General features: G+C 43.7%; 1 protein-coding gene across 2 annotated transcripts in view; it reads left to right on the plus strand.

Moving 5' to 3' along the window:
• Positions 1-12,945, plus strand: part of Zcwpw1 (zinc finger CW-type and PWWP domain containing 1) — a 35,869-nt gene extending 22,924 nt beyond the window's left edge. Inside the window, exons 7-16 of one of the 2 annotated variants that reach the window (XM_069989219.1) lie at positions 1,734-1,850; positions 3,393-3,513; positions 5,017-5,092; positions 5,520-5,624; positions 7,044-7,127; positions 8,556-8,622; positions 9,216-9,280; positions 10,996-11,056; positions 11,498-11,626; positions 12,470-12,945. In XM_069989219.1, the coding sequence (XP_069845320.1) occupies positions 1,734-1,850; positions 3,393-3,513; positions 5,017-5,092; positions 5,520-5,624; positions 7,044-7,127; positions 8,556-8,622; positions 9,216-9,280; positions 10,996-11,056; positions 11,498-11,626; positions 12,470-12,786 (1,142 nt within the window). In that variant the 3' untranslated portion in view covers positions 12,787-12,945. The remainder of the gene's footprint in view (positions 1-1,733; positions 1,851-3,392; positions 3,514-5,016; positions 5,093-5,519; positions 5,625-7,043; positions 7,128-8,555; positions 8,623-9,215; positions 9,281-10,995; positions 11,057-11,497; positions 11,627-12,469) is intronic. The other variant, XM_069989220.1, reaches the window with a different exon arrangement.
• The last annotated feature ends 9,022 nt before the right edge of the window (positions 12,946-21,967 follow it).

Raw genomic sequence — 21,967 nt, forward strand, 5'->3', positions numbered from 1 at the left:
ATCTGTATTATTTGTTATGGTCTTCTTTCTGTTCCCACTCTTATTTTATTTATTTATTTTTTAAATGCTGGTATGGAGGACTGTGTTCAGTGCTTGAGTGCTATCCCTTAGCTTTTTTTTTTTTTCTTCAGTCGTGGGGACTGAACTCATGGCCTGGTCACTGTCCCTGTGCTTTTTCACTCAATGTTAGCACTGTACCACTTTGGGCCACAGTGCCACTTCTGGTTTTCTGGTGGTTACTTTGAAATAAGAGTCTGATGGACTTTCTTGCCTGGCCTGGCTTTCAAACTACAGTCCTTAGATATCAGCCTTCTTTGAATATCTAGGATTTCAGGTGGGAGTCACTGGCACTCAGCTTCTCTTAGCTTTTTAACTCAAAGATGATGCTGTACCAATTGAACCATAGCTTCACTTCTGCTTTTTGTTGAGAAAGATGAACCCTAGATATATTTTAGTCTTACAAGGCCTCAAAACTAGATATTGTGGACAACAGAGAAGGCTGGTTAGCCCTTCAAAAGAACTTTCCAGTAGTATAATGCCAACAGAGAATGAGGCAATACCTGGAAAGATAGCAGGCAAACTGTGTGTGTGTGTGTGTGTGTGTGTGTGTGTGTGTGTGTGTGTGTGTGTGTGTGTGTCTGTGTCTGTGTGTCTGTGTGTGTGTGTCTGTGTGTCTGTGTGCATGTGTATGTTTTACTAGGGAACTGAATCCAGGGTTTTCTGCTGCTCAGCTTGTGCTCTACCACTGAGCTACACCTCCAGGCCTAAGGCAACCTTTCCATTTGTCTATATAACAGACAGTTTAACAAATATCAGGAAGCTGAAACATTTTGAGTGGAAGGAGGCTGATGGGGGTGGTGGTGAGTGGAAAAGGGAACAGTGAAGAAATACATTCATAAGTCTTAGTGTAAGTGTTTAGTGGGAAACTTGATGTGACTGGCAGAGGAAGACTGTAGAAGGTGGGGAGAATGATAGAAGGGGTAGTTCTGATTAAGATGCACCATACACATAAATGGATATGTTAAATAGTAACATCCCCCATACCACCACCCAACCTGGTACTGGTGGCTCATGCCTATAATTCTAACTACTCAGGAGGCTGAGATATGAGTACCAGGTTTCAAAACCAGCCTGGATAGAAAAGTGTGTGAAACTCTGTTTAACCAGTTTCAAGCAGTAAGTGGCAGTGTGGCTCAAATAGTGCCAGTCTTGAGCAAGAAAGCCAAGCAAGAGCTTGAGGCTCTGAATTAAAGCCTTATTATTGACACCAATACATACATATGTATGTAGTTATATTTACATAACATATGCAGCCTCTTTACATAACCATTTGAAGATAAACATTAAAAATGTGTGTCAAAAGTGGAACCACTTCTTCTGCCTGGTATAGACAACAGTCCTGATGGTAGTAAGCCTTCAGGAAATCGGAGCCTGATTTTACCATGTGTAATTTAGGGTTTGGACTTACTGTAAGGGTCAAAAGGACATGTAGGGGGGAGGTAGAGGGAGGATGGGAAGGGGAAACAAAGAGGAAGCAACAATACTTGATAAGAAATGTACTCGTTATCTTGCCCATGTAATTGTAACTCCTCTGTATGGTATTTTCACAATATATATATAAAAAAAAGGACGTGATTCAGCAGGTAGGTAGGAAAATTATATTGATTTTAGTTGGATTGAAGAAGGGAGAACATATTTTTGAGTGTCTTATTTTAGTTTTTGTCCTGTTACAGGTCAGTGTCTAGTCTGGGTCCAGTGTTCCTCACCAAACTGTAAAAAATGGAGGCGGCTGAGTGGGGACATTGACCCCTCAATTCTCCCTGATGACTGGATCTGTGACCAGAATCCAGGTAAAAAGGAATGGAATTTCATGCTGATTTTTTTTTGTTTTTTGTTTTGGGTCCAGTCGTGGGCCTGAACTCTGGGCCTGGGCGCTGTCCCTCAGCTCTTTACCTCAAGATTAGCGCTCTACCACTTGAGCTACAGCGCCACTTCCAGCTTTTTTTTTTTTTCCTGCTTATGTGGTGCTGAGGAATGGAACCCAGGGCCTCATGCATGCAAGGCAAGCGCTCTACCACTGAGCCACCTTCCCAGCCCCCATTCTAATTTTTGTTGCTCCTTTCTCCCTCCATCTCTTCTTCTTTCCATCCCTCCCTCTCTCCCTTCTTTTTTCTCTCCCCCCCTCCCTCCCTCCTTTCCTTCCTTTTTTTCCCCACTTCTTTTTTTTAAGTGCAAGTCCTGGGACTTGAACTCATGCTCTGGGTGCTGTTCCTGAGCTTTTTCTTGTAAGATTGGTGTTCTGTCACTTGATCCACAGCTCCACTTCTGGTTTGTTTTGTGTGTGTGTGTGTGTGTGTGTGTGTGTGTGTGTGTGTGTGTGTGTGTGTTTGTGTGTGTGTGTGTGTGTGTTTGGCTAATTGGAAATAAGAGTCACAGGCTGGCTTTGAAACACCATCTTTATATCTCAGGCTCCTGTGTAGCTAGGATTACAAGTGTGAGCCACCAGCACCCAGCCTGCTTCTCCCAAAGATCCTATAAATGTACTTATTCCAAAAAGGGTTCTTGCAGTAACTGGGAGAGAGAAATTATCTTCCTATTGTATGAGTATGAATCTGGGCATAAGGGTCGGGAGGAAGACAGCTTGTTGAGTTAATGTTATAAGGAGGGGCTTAGAATCTGAGTAAATGTGCTGAATGATTTTCATGTTTTTCAGCATTAGTCTGATTCTGTCAGTCCTGATTAGAATATTGGTATTGGATTGGTGGATAGGGAGAGATGGAGTATGTAGAGGAAAGTAGGAAAGAAGGGACCCAGTGAGCTTAGAATACAAGAATGGTTAAGACTTTTTGGAAGCAATTATGGTTACTTTTTTTTTTGTCCAGCTCAATTATTTTATAGATGAGAAAACAATGTCGGAGAAATTATCCTTGTGCAGCCTCCAGAGGGGAAAAGAGTCATACTAGGGTGTAAGCATGAGTTTGGGATCTCTAGAGAGGATTCAGAGGCAGGATGATTGTTCCTTTTGGCTCTAGTGGCCTTTCTTTCACAGTTCTTCTCTCTCAGGTGTCCTTTTGGTTCTATCTGCTTCCTGTACCACTTTTTTTTTTTTTTTTTTGCTGGTCCTGGAGCTTGAACTCAGGGCCTAGGCTCTGTCCCTGAGTCTCTCTGTGCTCAAGGCTATGCTCTAGCACTTTAGCCACAGCGCCACTTACAGCTTTTTCTGTTTATGTGGTACTGAGGAATCAAACCCAGGGCTTCATGCATGCTAGCCACGCACTCTACCACTAAGCCACATTCCCAGCCACCACTTCTTTTTTGACCTTTCCCTGTCTGGGGTCCAGATATTTATCTTCTAAGGCTCTTGTCTTTCACTCTTTTTCTTCTCTTGGCAGACTTGGCTCATAATCGCTGTGATATTCCTGAGGAGAACTGGACAGAGTATGAGACTGAAGTGGCCTATGCTTCCTATATCCCGGGATCCATGATCTGGGCCAAGCAATATGGCTACCCCTGGTAGGCACTTTAGTTAAAGCTTCCTTTCTGAATGTGGGAATGGTAGATTCAAGCAGGGAGGGAAGGAAATGGAAAGATTTGTAATAGATAGTAACTTGTAATAGGTACTTACTCTAGAGAGAACATGGGTGAGAGAGGGAAAATAAAAAGTACTAAATTTGGGGGCTGGGAAGGTGGCTCAGTGGTAGAGTGCTTGCCTTGCATGCATGAGGCCCTGAGTTCTATTCCCCAGCACCACATAAGCAGAAAAAGCCAAAAGTGGCGCTGTAGCTCAAGTGGTAGAGTGCTAGCCTTGAGCTGAAGAGCTGAGGGACAGCACCCAGGCCCAGAGTTCAGGCCCCACAACTGGCAAAAAAAAAAAAGTACTAAGTTTGGGGCTTTGAAAATATGTTTTCTGGAGGTTTCAGAGTAGAAGTAGTTTGTTTGTTTGTTTGTTTCTTTTTCTTTTTTTGTTGGTTGTGGGGCTTAAACTCTAGGCCTGGGCACTGTCCCTGAGCTCTTCAGCTCAATGCCAGTGCTCTACCACTTGATCCGCAGCACCACTTCTGCTTTCTGGTGGTTAATTGAACTGGACTTTTCTGCCCAGGCTGGCTTTGAACTCTGACTCCTGAGTAGCTAGGATTATAGGTGTGAGCCACTGGATCCCTGCTAGAAATGATATCTTTCTAAGAAAAAAAAGTATCCGACAGTGATCCCATGAGTGGATAGAAAAAGGAAAGATCTAAGACATTTCTGCTTATTTGTTTTTGAGACAATTCTATTCTGTAGCCCATACTGACCTCAAATTCACAATCCTCCTGCCTTAGCATACTGAGTAATGGTATTATAGTAATGTCATTATGCCCCACTCAAGGCATATTAAGGCATGAGAGCCATTTTACTAACTCTTTTATATATATATATATATATTAATGTGTGTGTGTGTGTGTGTGTGTGTGTGTGTGTGTGTGTGTGTGTGTGTGTGTGTGTGTGTGTGTGTGTGTGTGTTTGTGTGTGTGCCTGTTTTCAGGCTTGAACTCAGGACCCGGGTACTGGCCATTGTCGCTGAGCTATTATGCTACCATTTGAGCCATAGCCCCACTTCCAGCTTTTTTCTTAAAGTACTTTATTGGAGATAACAGTCCTATGGACTTTCCAGCCTAGGCTTGCTTCAAACCAAGAGGCTCTCAGCCTCTTGAGTAGCTAGAATTACAGGCGTCAGCCACGGGCCTTCAGCTAACCCTAACCCTTAATTTTAACTAATCCTCAACCCCTAACCCTTACAGGGGAGGGTAGAATAGGTTTTTCTTGGTAGAATAGAAGTCCCTTATCAGAAGTTTTTTTCTCAGAGTTGCTGGGGGGAGGGGGGGTGGTCACGAGGGTAAGACAGCTGTACTATGAAGACTGAACTTGATGGAAGTCACTACAGTTATTTACCCTTTTCTGTACATGTGTATTGACAAGGTTATTTTCTGTTCATCTAACCCCTTCTTTCCATCCCTTACACCCATGTGTCTTCTCCAGGTGGCCAGGAATGGTAGAATCTGATCCTGACCTAGGAGAGTATTTTCTTTTTGCTTCTCATCTTGATTTCTTGCCTGTAAGTTTTCTAGTTCAGACCAAAACAATCCATTCATCCTAACAGATGTTTATAGAGTTAGAAAAAAAAATTCTTAGCCAGGAAACACATGTGGAAAGACACTTCACTAGAGTGACAAATAATGGAGATAAATACCTACACAGAGAAAATTGTGTCTAAGTATTTTTACACTTGTAGCCACTTTAGGTTTTAATTAATATACTTTGGCTAGGATTCTTGAGGTCAGAGTAGAAGAACAGTGGATTAGGTGGTATAGATAACTCAGGCTTCAGAAAGCATATGAGGCCCAGCCCTTTCTTTGTGAGTCTCCCTATTCTCCCCCTGGTTAGAAGTGAAAAACAGGGAAGACAGGAATCAAAACAGGGAGAAGGACGGGAATCAAAACAGGGAGAAGGATGGAATCAAAACAGAGTATCTTTTATTACAGTCTAAGTACCACGTGACATTTTTTGGAGACACAGTTTCTCGTGCTTGGATCCCAATCAATATGCTAAAGAACTTCCAGGAACTGCCCCTGGAGCTAATGGGAATGGTAAGACAACTTTGAGTATCTCATATAGACAATTGGAAAATGAAATCTTCCCTTTATTAGAGCTGTTCTGCTCTCAGAGGGAAACTGTTGGGAGAAAGTCCCATGTCTAATCAGGTATGCCAGGGGGAAGATTATTCATGAGGGTTTTTTCTTTCTACCAGGGTTGTATGGAATAATTTGTATGTATGTGTACCACTTCTGGGACTTGAACTCGGAGCCTCAGGCTCTTCCTTAGCTTTTTTACCCAAGGCTGGCGTTCTACTACTTGAGCCATGCCTCCAGTCCCAACTTTTTTGCTGGTTAATTAGGAGGTAAAAATCTCTTAGTCTGCTGGGTTGGCTTTGAACCATGATCTTCAGATCTTAGCCTCCTAAGTATGAGATTATAGTGTGGACTACAGTTGCTGCATGGTAATGCTTCTTCTTTTTCTTCTCTTCCTCTCCTCCCCCCACTCCAATTTCCTTTCTGAATTTGAGCCAACTCAGTAGCAGCAGGCATGAGGGCCCAGTTTAACTCAGGGTGGTTTCTAAGTCTTAGCACTGTGGACATTCGAGTTTATTTGTACAGAGAAAAAAACAAATCAAGCTGTCAGTAGTAAAACAAGCAGCTAGATTTAAAGAAACTTGTGAAAAGTTTAAGAATTTGTTTTTTTTTTCATATTCCTCTTAGGTTTGTTTTGGAGATTATACCAAAATGTTGGTTGAAAAAATTACTAGGAATTGAGGGAAGGGGAGTACTAAAAGGTAATGTCATTGTCAGCACTAGGAACCAGAAGGAACTATCTTTTTTTTTCCTTGTAAGTTGTGGGACTTGAACTTGGCCTGGGCACTGTCCCTGAGCTCCTCAGCTCAAGGCTAGCGCTCTACTACTTGATTCATAGTGCCATTTCTTGTTTTCTGGTGGTTAGTTGGAGATAAGAATTCCATGGACTTTTCTGACTGGGCTTGCTTTGAGCCATGATCCTCAGATCTTAGTCTTCTTAGTAGTTTGGATTACAGGCATGAGCCACTGGCACCCAGCTCAAAAGCAAATACCTTTATGATAATGTCTGGTGGGTGGTCATATGTTGGAGCCACTTTTCTAATATTGCTGATTAATCTTTTTTTTTTTTTTTTTTTTTTTTTTTTGGGTCCAGTCATGGGGCCTGGACTCTGGGCCTAGGCACTGTCCCTCAGCTCTTTAGCTCAAGGCTAGCACTCTACCCCTTGAGCCACAGCGCCACTTCCGGCTTTTTTTTTCCTGCTTATGTGGTGCTGAGGAATTGAACCCAGGGCCTCAAGCATGCAAGGCAAGCGCTCTACCAGTGAGCCACCTTCCCAGCCCCTTGCTGATTAATCTTGAAGGCAGTATTTATCATTAACTCTGATCTTCCCCTTGAAGGCAGTATTTATCATTAACTCTGATCTTCCCCTATTTCAGAAAAAGTACAAGAACAAGGATTACAGCCAGAAACTGGGGGCAGCCATAATGATGGCTCACAAGGCAGAACAAGTCAATGTTCAGGTACAAGAGTGTTCAGACCTCTTTCTTTTCTTTTCTTTTCTTTTCTTTTTTTTTTTTTTCATCCCTCCTCCCTCCCTCCTTCCTGCTCTCCTTTCGTGCCTTTCTTATACTGTTTAAATGAACTCAGGGCCATATACTTACTTTGGTTGCTTGCTGGTTGCTGACCCTTTATCAGTTGAACTGGTCATACAGCCTAGGTTTTTGGAAATAATAGTCCCAAAGGCTTTTCAAAGCCTGTCTGCCTTTGAACTTCGATCCTGCAGATTTCAGTTTCTTGAGTAGTGAGGATTATAGGCAATAGGCAAGCGTACTTAGCCAGACCATATTCTTGCACAAAACAAACTATTCTTTCCCACTGGAGGAAAGCCAGTTGTTTGTGTTCCCTTCCCTGCTCTGCAGCTCATTTCCTTCCAGGCCAGATTCTTTTGACTCAAATAGTTTGTTCTTTCCCTTAATTTTAGATAAGTGGGGTTTTCTCTCAGCCCAGAGTGAAATAGTTTGTAATAGGGGGTATCCTGCCTCATAATTCGCTTCATGTCTCAGAAATATGTACCCTAACTTCTCATATGTATGGAGTCAGGTTGTGTGTGTGTGTGTGTGTGTGTGTAACTGGAATTTGAACTCAGGGCCTTATACTTGTTAGGTAGGTATTTTATCACTTGAACCACACACCCACATGTTTCATACTTCATATTTTTTTGGCTAGAGTCTCCCATTTAACTTCCCAGGGCTGGCCCCAAACTGTGATCTTCCTACCTTTGCCTCCCAAGTAGTTTGAATTATGGGCTACCATACTTGGCTAGGTGGTTCAAATAGGGTTTTTCTTGGGCTGGCCTCAAACCACAGTCTTCTGATTTCTATGTCCCAAGTAGGTGGGATTATAGATATATACCACTGTTCTGGGCATATTGCTTTAGGAGGAAGTGAGGGTAGTGAGAATGACAAACCATGAATTCTTCTATCCTAGTTGCTTGCTCAATTATGAGTATATTGAAAAAAAGAGATTGTAGTTAATTTCTGTAAAAGTCCAGGGAAGGCAAATGAAATTTCAAAAGATACTTCAAGGCTGGGCACCGGTGGCTCACGCCTGTAATCCTAGCTATTGAGGAGGCTGAGATCTGAGGATCACAGTTCAAAGCCAGCCTGGGCAGGAAAGTCCGTGAGATTGTTATCTCCAATAAACCACTAGAAAACCGGAAGTGGTGCTGTGGCTCAAGTGGTAGAGTGCTCACCTTGGGGTAAAGAGCTGAGGGACAGTGCCCAAGCCCAGAGTTCAAGCCCTATGACGAAAACAAAACAAAAAAAACCTTCAAATGAAAATGATGGAAAATGAATACAAGTATCATCATACATGAAAATCTAGAAGACAGAGCAAATGTTGCCCCTGAGAGGATAGTGGATAATGCTTTTGTTTCTTGGTTTCCTCAGACTCGGGTTAACTTGTTTGGTTTCTGGAACCGATACGGTAGATCTGACAATAGTGGAGGAAAAAAAGGTAGGAGAAGTGAAGGGTGAGGGCAAGAGAGGGAGAGGGGAGTGTCCATGAAGGGTGCGGCCAAAGCTTTTCTTTATGTTCTGTGCCATCTCCCTCATTCTGGATTTCTGGCATAGGAGGCTTCTGTGAATGTGATCCATTATTAAGATGGATGGGCAGATGGGTGGGAGAAGAATGGGGACAAAGGAGGCAAGAAGAGAAGGCACATGAGAATAGGGATGGACTACTTTTTTTCTTTTTTGGCAGGTCCTGGGGCTTCAACTCATGGTCTGGGTACTGTCCCTAAGCTTTTTGTCTTCAAGGCTAGTGCTCCATGGTTCCACGTAAAGATTTTTGGTGATTACTTATAGATGAGTTTCACAGACTTTTCCTGCTTGGGTTGGCTTTGAATTACCATCCTCATATCTCAGCCTCCTGAGTAGCTAGTAGAAATAGACTTTAGAAAGGGTGGAACTTGATGATCTGAGAAGACCTTTTATGGGAAAAATGTTACTAGTACGCAGAGGCAGAGTGGAGACAGGGATCAACTCCATTAACTGGTCAACTATATTTTTTGATAACTTATATAGTTGCTCTTTCCTTTTTATATCTAGAAGTAATGCCATCTAAGGCTAACAATCCAGACTCTGGCTTGAAGAAAAAGAAGAGAGAGAAAAAAGTAAGATGATTTTTTTAATTAAAAAAAAATTTTTTTTTTGCTTGTACTGGCCCTTGAATGCAGGAGTTCTTGCTTGGCTTTTTCATTCATGGCTAGCTCTTTACCATTTTAGCCACTCACACCTCTACTTATGTCTCTACTTTGGGCTCTCAAGAGTTTGTTTGCCTGCCTGAGCTGCCTTCAAACCTCCATCCTCAAATAATTAGCCTCCTGAGTAGCTAGGATTATAGGGATGCACTACCAGTACCTGGAAAGATTAATTTTTTGATATAAAGAATCTCATTTGGCCTGGTGCCAGTGGCTCATGCCTATAATCCTAACTAATCAGGAGGCTGAGGTCTGAGGATTTCGGTTCAAAGCCAGCCCAGGCAGGAAAATCTGTGAGACTTATTTCCAGTTAATCACAAGAAAATGGGAATTGAGACTGTGGCTCACGTGGTAGAGGGCTAGTGTTGAACTGAAATGCTGAGGGACAGCGCTGAGGCCCAGGGTTCAAGCCCCACAACTGACCAACAAAAAAAAAATTCTCATTTGTTTATCTTTGGTACTTGGGTTTAAACTCTGGATCTTGTGCTTGCTACACTGACATTCTACCACTTGAGCCATGCTTCCAACCCTTTCATCCATTATTCTTTAGCACCTTCTCTATTAGGAAGGGTTATATGCCAGGTATTGGTGGCTCATGCTTATAATCTTAACTGTTCAGGAGGCTGAAATCTGAGGATCACAGTTTGAAGGCAGCTGAAAGTCCATGAGACTCTTATCTCTAATTAAGCACCAAAGACCAGAAATAGGGGTGTGGCTCAAGTAGTAGAGTCCTAGCCTTAAGGGGAAAAAGTTCAATGACAAAGCTAAAGCCTGAGTTTAAGCCCCAGTACTGGGTGAAGGGGGAACCAGTTATGTGCCTCAGTTAGTCTTTTTTTCAGTGGTACTGAGCATTGAACTCAGGGCCTGCCATTTCGTAGGTAAGTACCTACCTCTTGGGCTAGAGTTTTGCTTTTAGTAGTTTTTTTTTTTTTTTTTTTTTTTTTGCCGGTCATGGGGCCTGAACTCTGGGCCTGGGCGCTGTCCCTCAGCTCTTCAGCTCAAGGCTAGCGCTCTACCACTGGAGCCACAACACCACTTTCAGCTTTTTCTGTTTATGTGGTGCTGAGGAATCAAACCCAGGGCCTCATGCTTGCAAGGCATGCACTCTACCGCCAGTCTGGGTGCTGCCTCCGTGCTTTCCTTTTTCTTTTCTTTTCTTTTTTTTTTTTCAGTTATGGGGCTCTGGGCCTGCGCTCTGTACCTCAGCTATTCAGCTCAAGGCTAATGCTCTACCACTTGAGCCACAGCGCCACTTCCAGTTTTCTGAGTGGTTTATTGGAAATAAAAGTCTCAGGAAGTTATTTGCCTGGGCTGGCTTTGAACTGTGATCCTCAGATCTCAACGTCTTGAGTAGCTAGGATTACAGGCATGAGCCACCAGTGCCCAAGCCTCCAAGCTTTTTTGTCCAAGGCTAGTGCTCTACCACTTGAGCCAAAGCTGTACTTCTGGCTTGTTGCTGGTTAATTGAAAGGAAGTCTCACAGGCTTTCCTGCCCATTCTGGTTACAAAACCATGATCCTCAGATCTCAGGCTCCTGAGTAGCTAGGATTACAGAACTGAGCCACTGGAGTCTGGCTCAATGCTTAGCTTTAATTTTGTCTTTTTCCTATTTTCTGTTCCACCTATAGAATCCAAGTTTGCCTGGTCCCAAGTCAGGCAACAAGCAGACCAAAAAAGCCAAGCCTACAGGTAAGCAAACCAGCTAGAAGTAGGTCCCACAGTTAAGGAAGGGCAGAAGCAGAGAGTGTGAGGGGAGCTGACTGACTCAGTTCCAGGACCCAAAAAAGCAGGCAAGAACAGCTGATGGACACAGGAAGGAAGTTAGAGCTTCCTCATTTGTGTTTTCTAAAATCTTATGTTCAATGTGGGAGAGGGAGTTTCAATTTTTAGTGAAGAAGGATGACTTCCTAGAGAAAGTAGACTCTGAGGAGAATCACAAAGAAAAGAGGGTCCAGTGTGGGGGAAAATGTCAAGAAGATTGGGAAACTGGAAGCCATTCACAGAACAGACCAGATTGAGAATGAGCAGAAGTTGGAGTAGGGCAGAGATTAGATGTGAGGAAAACATTTGCCCTTGGCAAGCTGTTAATTGGAAATAAATTGCCTTCATATTTGGGATGGGGTGGTATAGGCATGGCAGATGAACAAGACAGGCCCCTGAAAAAGAGAATGAAGAGGAGATCTCTGGGCAGTGAATCTGTAGATGCCTCTGCACCCATCTTTGAGAAGGAAGAAGAGCCAAAGAACACAGATGAGCCAGGTGAGGCTTATGGTGAAAAGAACTTGGGGAAATGAAGTTCATGTTTGCATCTTCTCCCTTTCCCAGTCATTTCTGAACAATTCCACAGCTAAGAAGGAATGAAATACAGAATGAAAGAGCAAGTCTCATGTTGTATCCAGCACACACTGTAGACAATGGTTATTGATCAGACTGATTCCAGGGCTGGCAGAACTGTAGGGGGAAGAAAGTGTTTAAGTATTGTCAAGGGCTGGCGACACGGGTGCTTCTGTGTTTATTCCTTCTGATTCTTTCCGGAGCTCTCTGGCTGTAGATATTTGACTTTATAACTGTAAGGAAACAAGGCTCTCCAAAGTTTAAAATTTGTTGAAGACCTTTATTTAGCATATGAGTGATCCATAGCTGGAATCCAAACCTCTTTCTTTGTACTAGAAAAGTAGTTTTTGCCACAGGTTTTGTTCTGTTTAGTTTTGTCTTGACACAGGACTTTGTGAATTTGACTTGAAGAAGTCCGGAAGGTCAGGTGGCAGTGGCTCATACCTGTAATCCTATTACTTAGGATGCTGAGATGTGAGGAACATGGTTCAAAGGCATCCCGGGCAGGAAAAGTCTGTGTGAGACTGTTACAAAAAGCCAGAAATGGAGCTGAGGCTCAAGTGATAGAGTGCTAGCCTTGAGCAAAAGAGCTCAGGGTTAGTGCCCAGGCTTTCAGTTCAAGCCCTAGTACTGGCATGTGTGTGTACGTGCATGTGTGCGTGTGTGCGTGAGTGCGAGCATGTGTGTGTTTGTGTATGCGCGTGTGCATACACAAACAAAAAAAATTCAGGATGCACTGACTGTCACCTTTGTTCCCTTTTCATTTAGGCTGTAAGACAAATTTTCAAGCTCCCCAAAGCAAGACCTCAGCACCCAGATTGTCTAAGGAAAAAGAAGTCAGACTGGTGCCCCAGGGCCAGGCCCCACCAGCTTGTCACAGGCCTGGTTTCTTGTTGGGGAAAGCTTGGCCTTCACACCCGGAGCTTCTAGCTGAGGAGGTTATTCATGTCCCGGCTGAGGAAGGAGAGTCCAGTGACCTGGACTTTGAGCAACTCATGGAAGACATTGGGAGAGAGGCAGAGGAGCGAGGGGAGCTGCAACACGGAGATAGCGCAGAGGACTTCCCCATGGCCCTCTTTGAATAGTGCTGTGCTCCCACCCTGCTCCTGTTCTCTGGAGCTGCTGGGAGAGCCTCGGAGCCATGTCCTTGATCAGCTATTGAATGTTGGGAGTTGTTGGTTTGATACTAAGTTCTTGGAAGAGTTGTGCAATTATTGTGTTAATAAAGCAGGTTTGGTTAGGTTTATGTGTAACCATGTGCTCCCGTTCAGCTTCTTTTCCCTCCTCTCTGTGGCACTGTGGCATATCACACGTGGCAGGAGGCTGTCCAGTGTGGGAACCTGGGAAGGAAACTGAGACCTGATTCCTGGGGAAAACTCCAGAAGGGCAGGTCTGGGTTCTCATTGTGGCTCAGCTCCTTCCTAGCTGGCTCTAAGGCCTTGAGAAAGCCATCTACCTGACTCTTCTTCCCCAGACTCTTGGGCTCATCATCTCCCTGTAGTGGTTGTTGCTCCATTAAAGGTTTTCCATGCAAACAGTCCCCATGCATGCCAGTTATACAGAGGGAGTGATGATGGGTAGATTCAGAAGCAGACCCTGGGTTCTGGCTACCAGTATCCAACATTTGTGTTTCCCTCACCTGAGGATCATGGAAGAAAGGAATTTGTAGAGATTTCTTGGGTGTTGCTTATCTAGGAGAGTTCATTTTCTTTTAAAATAACCTTTATTTAGCCAGGCGCTGGTGGCTCACGCCTGTAATCCTAGCTACTCAGGAGGCTGAGATCTGAGAATCACGGTTCAAAGCCAACCTGGGCAGGAAAGTCCGTGAGACTCTTATCTCCAATAAACCACTAGAAAACTGGAAGTGGCACTGTGGCTCAAGTGGTAGAGTGCTTGCCCTGAGCTGAAGAGTGCAAGGACAGCGCCCAAGCCCAGAGTTCAAGCCCTATGACCGAAAAAACAAAGAAGAACCCCAAAAACCTTTATTTAGCATGTGCATTACAGAAAAACATAAAAGCAGAGAACCAAGTATTACTCCCACAAGCAGTTCAGTTGTATATGACTGTCTAGATCTTTTTTTTTTTTTTTTTTGGGTCCAGACATGGGGCCTGAACTCTGGGCCAGGACGCTGTCCCTCAGCTCTTCAGCTTAAGGCTAGCGCACTACCACTTGAGCCATAGAGTCACTTCCGGCTTTTTTCTTTTTGCTTATGTGGTGCTGGGGAATCGAACCCAGGGCCTCAGGCATGCAAGGCAAGCACTCTACCACTGAGCCACCTTCCCAGCCCCGACTGTCTAGATCTTCCGTGGAACGCATACTAATCCCTTTTAGGTAACTGACATCATATGGTATGTATCATCCTTTCCCAAAAGTTATGAATTCAACAATGCTGTTCATTTTTAGGAAAAGGAACAGAAATAGAAGGTCCTGCCCATTTTTCTATTGGAGAAGTCATTTGGGTATTCTGAGGGTATTTTATTTTGGCAGATAAGGATTAAGAAATTGAAGTGGAAACTGGATCAAATGGTTATTTCATTTCCTATATGGCCTTCAAACTGTCTGACTTGTGAGTTGTCTGCCTCTGGCCTTGATCATTGGGAGCTGTGAATTTTGTTATTGAAAGTGGTTAAGTATCATTCATTTGTTCTTTAGAACAGTACAGGGTCATTTCCTCCTGGGTGTTTCCATGGAGAGGAGGGCCAGAAGGCATTCTTGGTGAGGAGGAGTTGGAGAGGGTGAGGATGGCATAGACAGTGCTGTCATTCTGGGTGAGCACCAAAAAGTTAGACAGGAGACAGAACTGCCCCTGACTTAAAGTAGCAGCCTGTATCCCAAGTGCCCTGCCCCCACCCAGCTCCCTATCCTTCCACCCCACCTCCTCTCATCTCCTTTCTTTTATGCCTCAGAGCTTGGGAAACTGTTGGAGCTCTGTATGTTGTCCTAGAGAGAAAACATGAGAGAGTATTGAGGTGTGACAAGGTGGTACACAGATGGCAAGGGATGCCAGAGGGGTGGCAGCTGCCAGATTAAAGCCAGAGTCACATGGGTGAGATGAGGTGAAGAATGGGAGAGAGGAAAGGACTGAAAGGGAACAGTATGCATATGTAGATAGAGGTGTTTGGAGAAAAATGAAGGGCCAAGGGTAGCAATGGGGGAAAGATGATATAAGATTTACTTTTATAGCCAGTATCTTCTTATTTCTCCTCAGTGTTTTGGGAGACTTCCCTGCAGGGGAACAGGAGGATGGGAAGGATATTAGAGGCTAATCATGAGTGGGTTCAGACATGTGATAGGGGCTGATTCTCTTTGAGGGGGTATCTGCCACCTACCCTGACACATTCAGGGTGAATATGATGATTTTCAGAACAAGGCTGCCTGGAAGGTGAATAGTGAGAAGCCCTTGACAGCATGGCCTGGAATTTTGCCTCAGCACTAATCAAAGGTAGGTTACTTTATGAAAACTGTGTGGTAGTATTGGGGCACATGGGAAAAATGTGAAGTGCCAACCCTGTTAGTCTCTAGATGCACTGCTTCTGCCCAAACTGGGAGAAACACACATGTACACAGACACACAGACACACAGACACACAGACACACACACACACAGACACACAGACACACACACACACACACACACACACACACACACACACACACACAACTTAGTTTTAGGTCCTTTGAGCAGGTTGCACAGATTGGGTCCCTGGAAGGAGACTACAAGAAGGGCTGATAGCCAAAGAAGGCACAAAGGGAGGGAGAGGAAGGATGGAGGGAGACTTTGAATAGGAAAAGTATGATGATTTTTTTGTGTGTATGTGCCAGTTTTTGGTATTGAAGTCAGGACCTGTGTCCTTGTTTGTGTTTTTCAGATTTCCAAGTAGAGAAGACTATATATCTGACTTGCTGTTCTAATTGACACTTTACCATGTGAGCCACACTTGTATTTGTGGCTTTTAGCTGGTTAATTAGAGATGAGAGTCTCTTAGAAGTTTGGTGCTGGTGGCTCAGACCTATAATCCTAGCTACTTAGGAGACTGAGATCTGAGGCTCAAGGTTCAAAGATAGCCCAGTCAGGAAAGTCTGTTGGATTCCTATCTCTAATCAACCACAAGAAAACTGGAAGTAGCAATTTGGCTCAAAGTGATGAGAGTTAGACTTGATCCAAAAGAGCTCAGGGACAGGGCCCATGTCCTAAGGTCAAGCCCCAGACTGATAAAAAAAAAAAATTCTGTTCAATTTGTGTACCTGGGTTGGCTTTGAACCATGATCCTCAGATCTCAGCCTTTTGAGTAGCTAGGATTACAGTACCTGACAAAGAATGGTAATAAGAAAAAGGAGGAGGAATGGAAGGAGAGAGGGGAGAAAAGGAGAGTGTGAATAGGAAAGAGAGATGGAAGAGCTGAAGCAGACGATGCCTAGGACAGTCAGCAGGGGAAAGGATGGACTTGACAGAAAAAAGTACACAAGAATATCAGTGGGGAGGCTGGTGGGAAGGTGGCTCAGTGGTAGAGCGCTTGCCTTGCATGCATGAGGCCCTGAGTTCGATTCCTCAGCACCACATAAGCAGAAAAAATAAAAGCTGGAAGTGGCGCTGTGGCTTAAGTAGTAGAGCGCTAGCCTTGAGCTGAAAAGCTGAGGGACAGCGCCCAGGCCCGGAGTTCAGGCCCACAACCGGATCCAAAAAAAAAAAAAAAGATTATCAGTGGGTTGGAGATGTGGCTCAAGTGGTAGAGCATGTACTTATCAAGCTCAAGTCCCTGAGTTCAAACCCCTGGTGCAGTCTCCTGTCTAAAGAATCCACACCAAACAATAAAAAGACAAAGAGAGTAAGAGGCACCAAGGAAGATGGTTACGGCTGAGAGAACAGATAAACAGAAATTCAGAGAGAGAGTTGAGCAAGAATGAGGAGCCAGAGAGAATGACTTCTGGTAAAGAAGAGTGTCTGCTGGCCTCATTATTAGGAGATGGGGCCTGCAGGGTGAGGAGACTGGAGCAGTAGGGTACAAGGCTGGAAGCAGACTAGGTGAGTCATGAGCCTCTAAGAAAGACCCCTGTGTGTTTTCCTAGCTAATTGACTAACAAATGTAATTTCATAAAGTTATTATTTGCTATAAATATACAGATTCATATTCATTTTCTGGAAAAGATCCATAAACCTCAACAGGAAAACAGTTGTACATAAAAATGTCCAAAGCAAATATAAAATACTTTTCAATAATCCACAACTGTTAATGTTATTTTTCACTTACCTTATGTTACTTCATTGAATATCTGGCAAAGGTTTTCTCCATAAAAAACAAGTGGGAGGGGCTGGGAAGGTGGCTCAGTGGTAGAGTGCTTGCCTTGCATGCATAAGGCTCTGGGTTCGATTCCTCAGCACCACATAAACAAAACAAAAAACAACCATAATACTGTGGAATATGTGAAATTTATGTAATTACCTAATCTCAATTTAAAAAAAAAAAAAAAAAAAAAAAAACAAGTGGGAGATATCTGTGTGCTGTAAATACAACACAGGGTAAAAACTCCTTAAAATGTTTTATTCATTTATATGGATGTCATTGAGAAAAATTGTTGCTAATATGTGATTAAAAAAAATTTCTATCCCTATTTAATATTAAAAGATTTCCTTTCCTTGGCGCTGTGGCTCAAGTGGTAGAGCGCTAGCCTTGAGCTGAAGAGCTGAGGGACAGCGCCCAGGCCCAGAGTTCATGCCCCACGACCGGACCAAAAAAAAAAAAAAATTTCCTCCCCTCCCCTCCCCTCCCCTCCCTTCCCCTCCCCTCCCCTCTCCTCCCCTCCCCTCCCCTCCCCTCCCCTCCCCTCCCCTCCCCTCCCTTCTCCTCCCCTCCCTTCCCTTCCCTTTTCCATTTTTTCCCCATTTCTTCCTTTTCTTCCATTTTTGCCAGGCTTGGGGCTTGACCTCAGGACCTGTAAACTGTCCCTGAGCTGCTTCTGCTCAAGGCTATCACTCTACCATTTAAGCCACAGTGCCATTTCTGACCTTTTCTATTTATGTGATACTGAGCAATCAGACCCAGGGCTTTATTCATGCTGACTAAGCAGGCACTCTAACACTAAGCCACATTACCAGTCTTAAAATTACCTTTAAGTAGTTTTTTTTTTGTTTTGTTTTGCTTTTTTGTTTTTTTGGTTCTACCACTGAGCCACCTTTCCAGCCCCAGTAGTTTTTTTTTTTTTTTTTTTTAAGGGGGGTTTTCAATTTAACTTGTCAGTTTGTGAATTCCAAGTATCTTATCTTTTTTTTTTGGGGGGGGTCCAGTCGTGGGGCCTGAACTCTGGGCTTGGATGCTGTCCCTCAGCTCTTCAGCTCAAGGCTAGCGCTCTACCACTTGAGCCACAGTGCCACTTCCGGCTTTTTTCTTTTTGCTTATGTGGTGCTTAGGAATCGAACCCAAGGCCTCAGGCATGCAAGGCAAGCGCTCTACCACTGAGCCACCTTCCCAGCCCTCCAAGTATCTTATCTTGATCAATGGTTCACCCCCCCTTCACCCCCCCACATATGTTTATAATTTTTTTTTCCTGCCCAGGTATTGGGCTTGAACTTATGGCTTGGGCTCTGTGTCTGAGCTTTGTCAACACCAGGTTAGTGTTTCACCACTTGAGCCCCAGCTCTGTTTCTACCTTTTCCTTTTTGTTGATTAACTGAAGGTAAGAGTTCATGGACTTTTCTGCCCAGGCTGGCTTTGATCCTCAGATCTCAGCCTCCTGAGTAGCTAGGATTACAAGCATGAGCCACCAGCACCTGGCTTGTTCATGTATTTAAAAAATAAGAAAGTACTTAAGCAAAGCCTGGTAGCACATGCCTATAATTTTAGTTGCCTGGGAGAGAAAGATCAGGAGGAGAGAAGTTCAAGGTCAGGTTGGGCAAAAATTAATAAGAACTTAACAAACCAGAAGAGTGTGGTGTTCCATGCCTATAATCCCAGCTATGTGTGGGACAGAGCTAGGAGGATCTTGATTTGAGGACAGCCCCAGGCCAAAAAATAACTAAAAAATAACTAAAGCAAAAAAGGCAATGCCACCAAAAACATTAAGCCAATATAACTTTTACATACAATAAATCCTTTTAGCTAAAATATTCACCAATAAAATGTGTGTGTGTGTGTGTGTGTGTGTGTGTGTGTGTGTGTGTGTGTGTGTGTGTGTGTGTGTGTGTGTCTGTGTCTGTGTCTGTCTGTCTGTGTGTCCTGTGGCTTGAACTCAGGGTCTAGCCACTGTCCCTGAGCCTTTTTTTTTTCAAGGGAATTGTTCTACCATTTGAACTACAGTTCCACTTCCATTTTTTGGGTGGTTAATTGGCACAAAGAGTGTCATGAACTTTCCATCTGGGCTCTCTTCAAACCAGAATCCTCAGATCTCAGCCTCCTGAATAGTTAGGATTACAGGTCAGGAGCCACAGGTGTTTAGATAAAATATCTGTCTTATTTATTAGTGCATGTTAATTGTATAACGCAATAGGTTTTACTGTGATATTTTCCTACTTGTTCTTATAGGAAAACTTGTAAAGAAACCTCCCAAATAGCACCTCTTCCTCACTCACCCTGCCTTCTTAGGAGGACAAATACTCACCCTGCTGGGCTTTGGGCTGCGGTTGTCTGGCCTGTTGAAGAAGCAACATGGTATCAGTATGACTTCCTTGTGGTTCTCTGTCTCCTTAACTGTGTCTTATGTTCAGACCAACCTTGAGGGAGATGTGGAGACCATCTGTCCCAACCAGTCAGGGCAGTAAGCTGAGGCCAGTCATACTTGTCCTCTTGTCCTCTACTGCAAGTCCTAAGACAAGCCCTTCTGGGGCCATTATCCCTTCATCCCTATGTACCCACCCCTCTTTTTTTGTTGATCTTGGGGCTTGAACTCAGGGTCTGGACACTGTCCCCAAGCTGTTTGCTCAAGGCTAGCACTATATCACTTGGAGGCATAGCTCCACTTCCAGTTTTCTGGTGGAAAACTGGGGATAAGAGTCTTAGGGTTTGGCTTCAGAAAAATGACACTGTCCCATTTGAAAGGAAATGGAAGGATTTGAAAAAAAGTCATATTAAGTGAAGTAAGCCAGACCCAAAGAAACATAGGTCCAATGATTTTCCTTATTTGTAATAATTAGTATACATCTAGGATAATCTTAGCAGAGGAGCAGAATAGCTTAATAGCTATGAACATATGATCATATAAGATGATGCTAAGTAAAATGAACTCCAAGACATGGACACAAGAGGTTTTTCTTTGTTGTTATTGTTCTCAATGTTCTACATAATTTCTTTTTTCTTTTATGTTTCCCCCCTGTGGTTTATTCCCTGTTGTCACTGTATTCGATTTTGGTACCCTGGGTAATGTATATATATATGTTTATCTGAACTAGGGAAGGGAAGGGGAACAACAAAATGGGAGACAAAGGACGATGTGGGAACCTATGCAGTAGTAATACCCACAAGACAATATGTTGGAAATGATCTGTACAACTTGGGGGGGGGAGGAGAAGAGGAAGATAAATGAGGGGAGGGTAACAAGTTAGACAAGAAATGTAACTCTAACCCCTCTGTGCATCACCGTGACAATACATTTTTTTTAAAAAGTCTTTGGGACTTTCCTGCCCAAGTTGGCTTCCAACTGGGATCCTCAGAGCTCAGCCTGCTAAGTAGCTAGGATTACAGGCATGAGCTACCAGTGCCTGTCACCTTCCTCTCTTCCTCTCTGTCTCTTTCTCCCCCCCTTTTTTGTTGTCAGTCATGGAGCTTGAACTCTGGGCTTGGTCCTTGACCCTCAACATTTCAGCTCAAGGCTAGTGCTTTACCATGTGAGACACAGAGCCACTTCTTGTTTTCTGAGTGGTTTATTGGAGCTAAGAGTCTCACAGACATTCCTGCCAGGACTGGCTTTGAACCATGATCCTCAGATCTCAGCCTCCTGAGTAGCTAGGCTCACACAGCCACCAGTGCCCGGCTTCTTTCTCTCCTTCTTGACCTCCCTTCTTACCCTTACCCAACTTTCCTCATTTTTCTTCCTCTGCACTTTTCCCACTTTTTCCTTGCCCCCACCAAACATCTTCTTTGGGTTTCCTTCTGTACTGGCTATTTCTGGTCCCACAGACTGAGTTTCATGGTTGGAATCCTGTTCAGACTTCTGCTGCTTCCTTGGGCCATTCCTCACATCTCAGCTGCTCTTATTTCCTTACTGGGCTGATCTTGGCACCCTTCCTTCCTTTTTTGTTTCTTTGTTTTTGCCAGCCTTGGGGCTTGAATTTGAGGCCTGAGCGCTGTTCCTGAATTCTTTTGTTCAAAGTGAGTGCTCTACCACTTTGAGCCTCAACTCCACTTTTGGCTTTTCGATGGTCAATTGGAAATAAGAGTCTCATGGACTTTCCTGCCCAGGCTGGCTTTGAACCTCCATCCACAGATCTCATCATCCTGAATAGCTAGGTTACAGGTGTGAGCCACAATACCCAACTTGCACCCTTCTTGAAGACCATTTATTTGGCAATACTTGAGAATTTACTTTAGGGCTGTGCTGTGTTCTAGCCATCCATTTGTCTGTCTTTGTGCAAGTACTATGCTGTTTTGTTCACTGTAGCTCTGAGAAATTTTTAGGAAACCAGGCAGTGCCATACTTCCACTCTGGGCTCTCAATTTCAGGAGATGAATTATTCATTTTTGAAAGGAAAATTAATTGAGCAAAAAGTTTTGAGATAGTGCCCATGACCTGAGTTCAAGCCCCATGACCAAATTCCATTTCAGACCAAATTCCATTCCATTGGGGTTGCATTAAATCCATAGATTGTTTTGAGTAGTACATACATCTTGTCTTATTCGTCTAGTCCAAGAATATGAAATCTTTCCATTTGTTTGTGTTGTCTTTAATTTCTTTCAATATTGTCTTGTGCTTTGGTGTTAGTATATGAATCCTTCACCTTCTTGGTTTAATTTTCTTTCTAAGTGTTTCTATTTTATTGACTGAGACTATTATAGATGGAATGACAATCTTGATTTTTCTCTTTGGATGGAGCCTTTGTTATAAACCATCTAAGGACACTTCCTGGTCCTAGCCATTTCCCTCCATCCTTTGCGCTGCTGCATCCTGGCTGCCTTCACACACTGATGTCCTCACTGCAGGAAGCTGAGGTGGTCATGTGACTGCTCACTGTGCCTCTGGGATTTGATGTTGTTGGCTTTGATTTACAAGACCCTCTTCTCTCATCTCACCTCTCTTCTACCAGCCATGAACTAACCAACAGTTCTTGGAATATTTTCC

This window comes from Dipodomys merriami, unplaced genomic scaffold, assembly GCF_024711535.1.
Source record: "Dipodomys merriami isolate MVZ:Mamm:240054 unplaced genomic scaffold, mDipMer1.0.p SCAF_373, whole genome shotgun sequence".
In the NCBI taxonomy this organism is placed as follows: Eukaryota; Metazoa; Chordata; class Mammalia; order Rodentia; family Heteromyidae; genus Dipodomys; species Dipodomys merriami.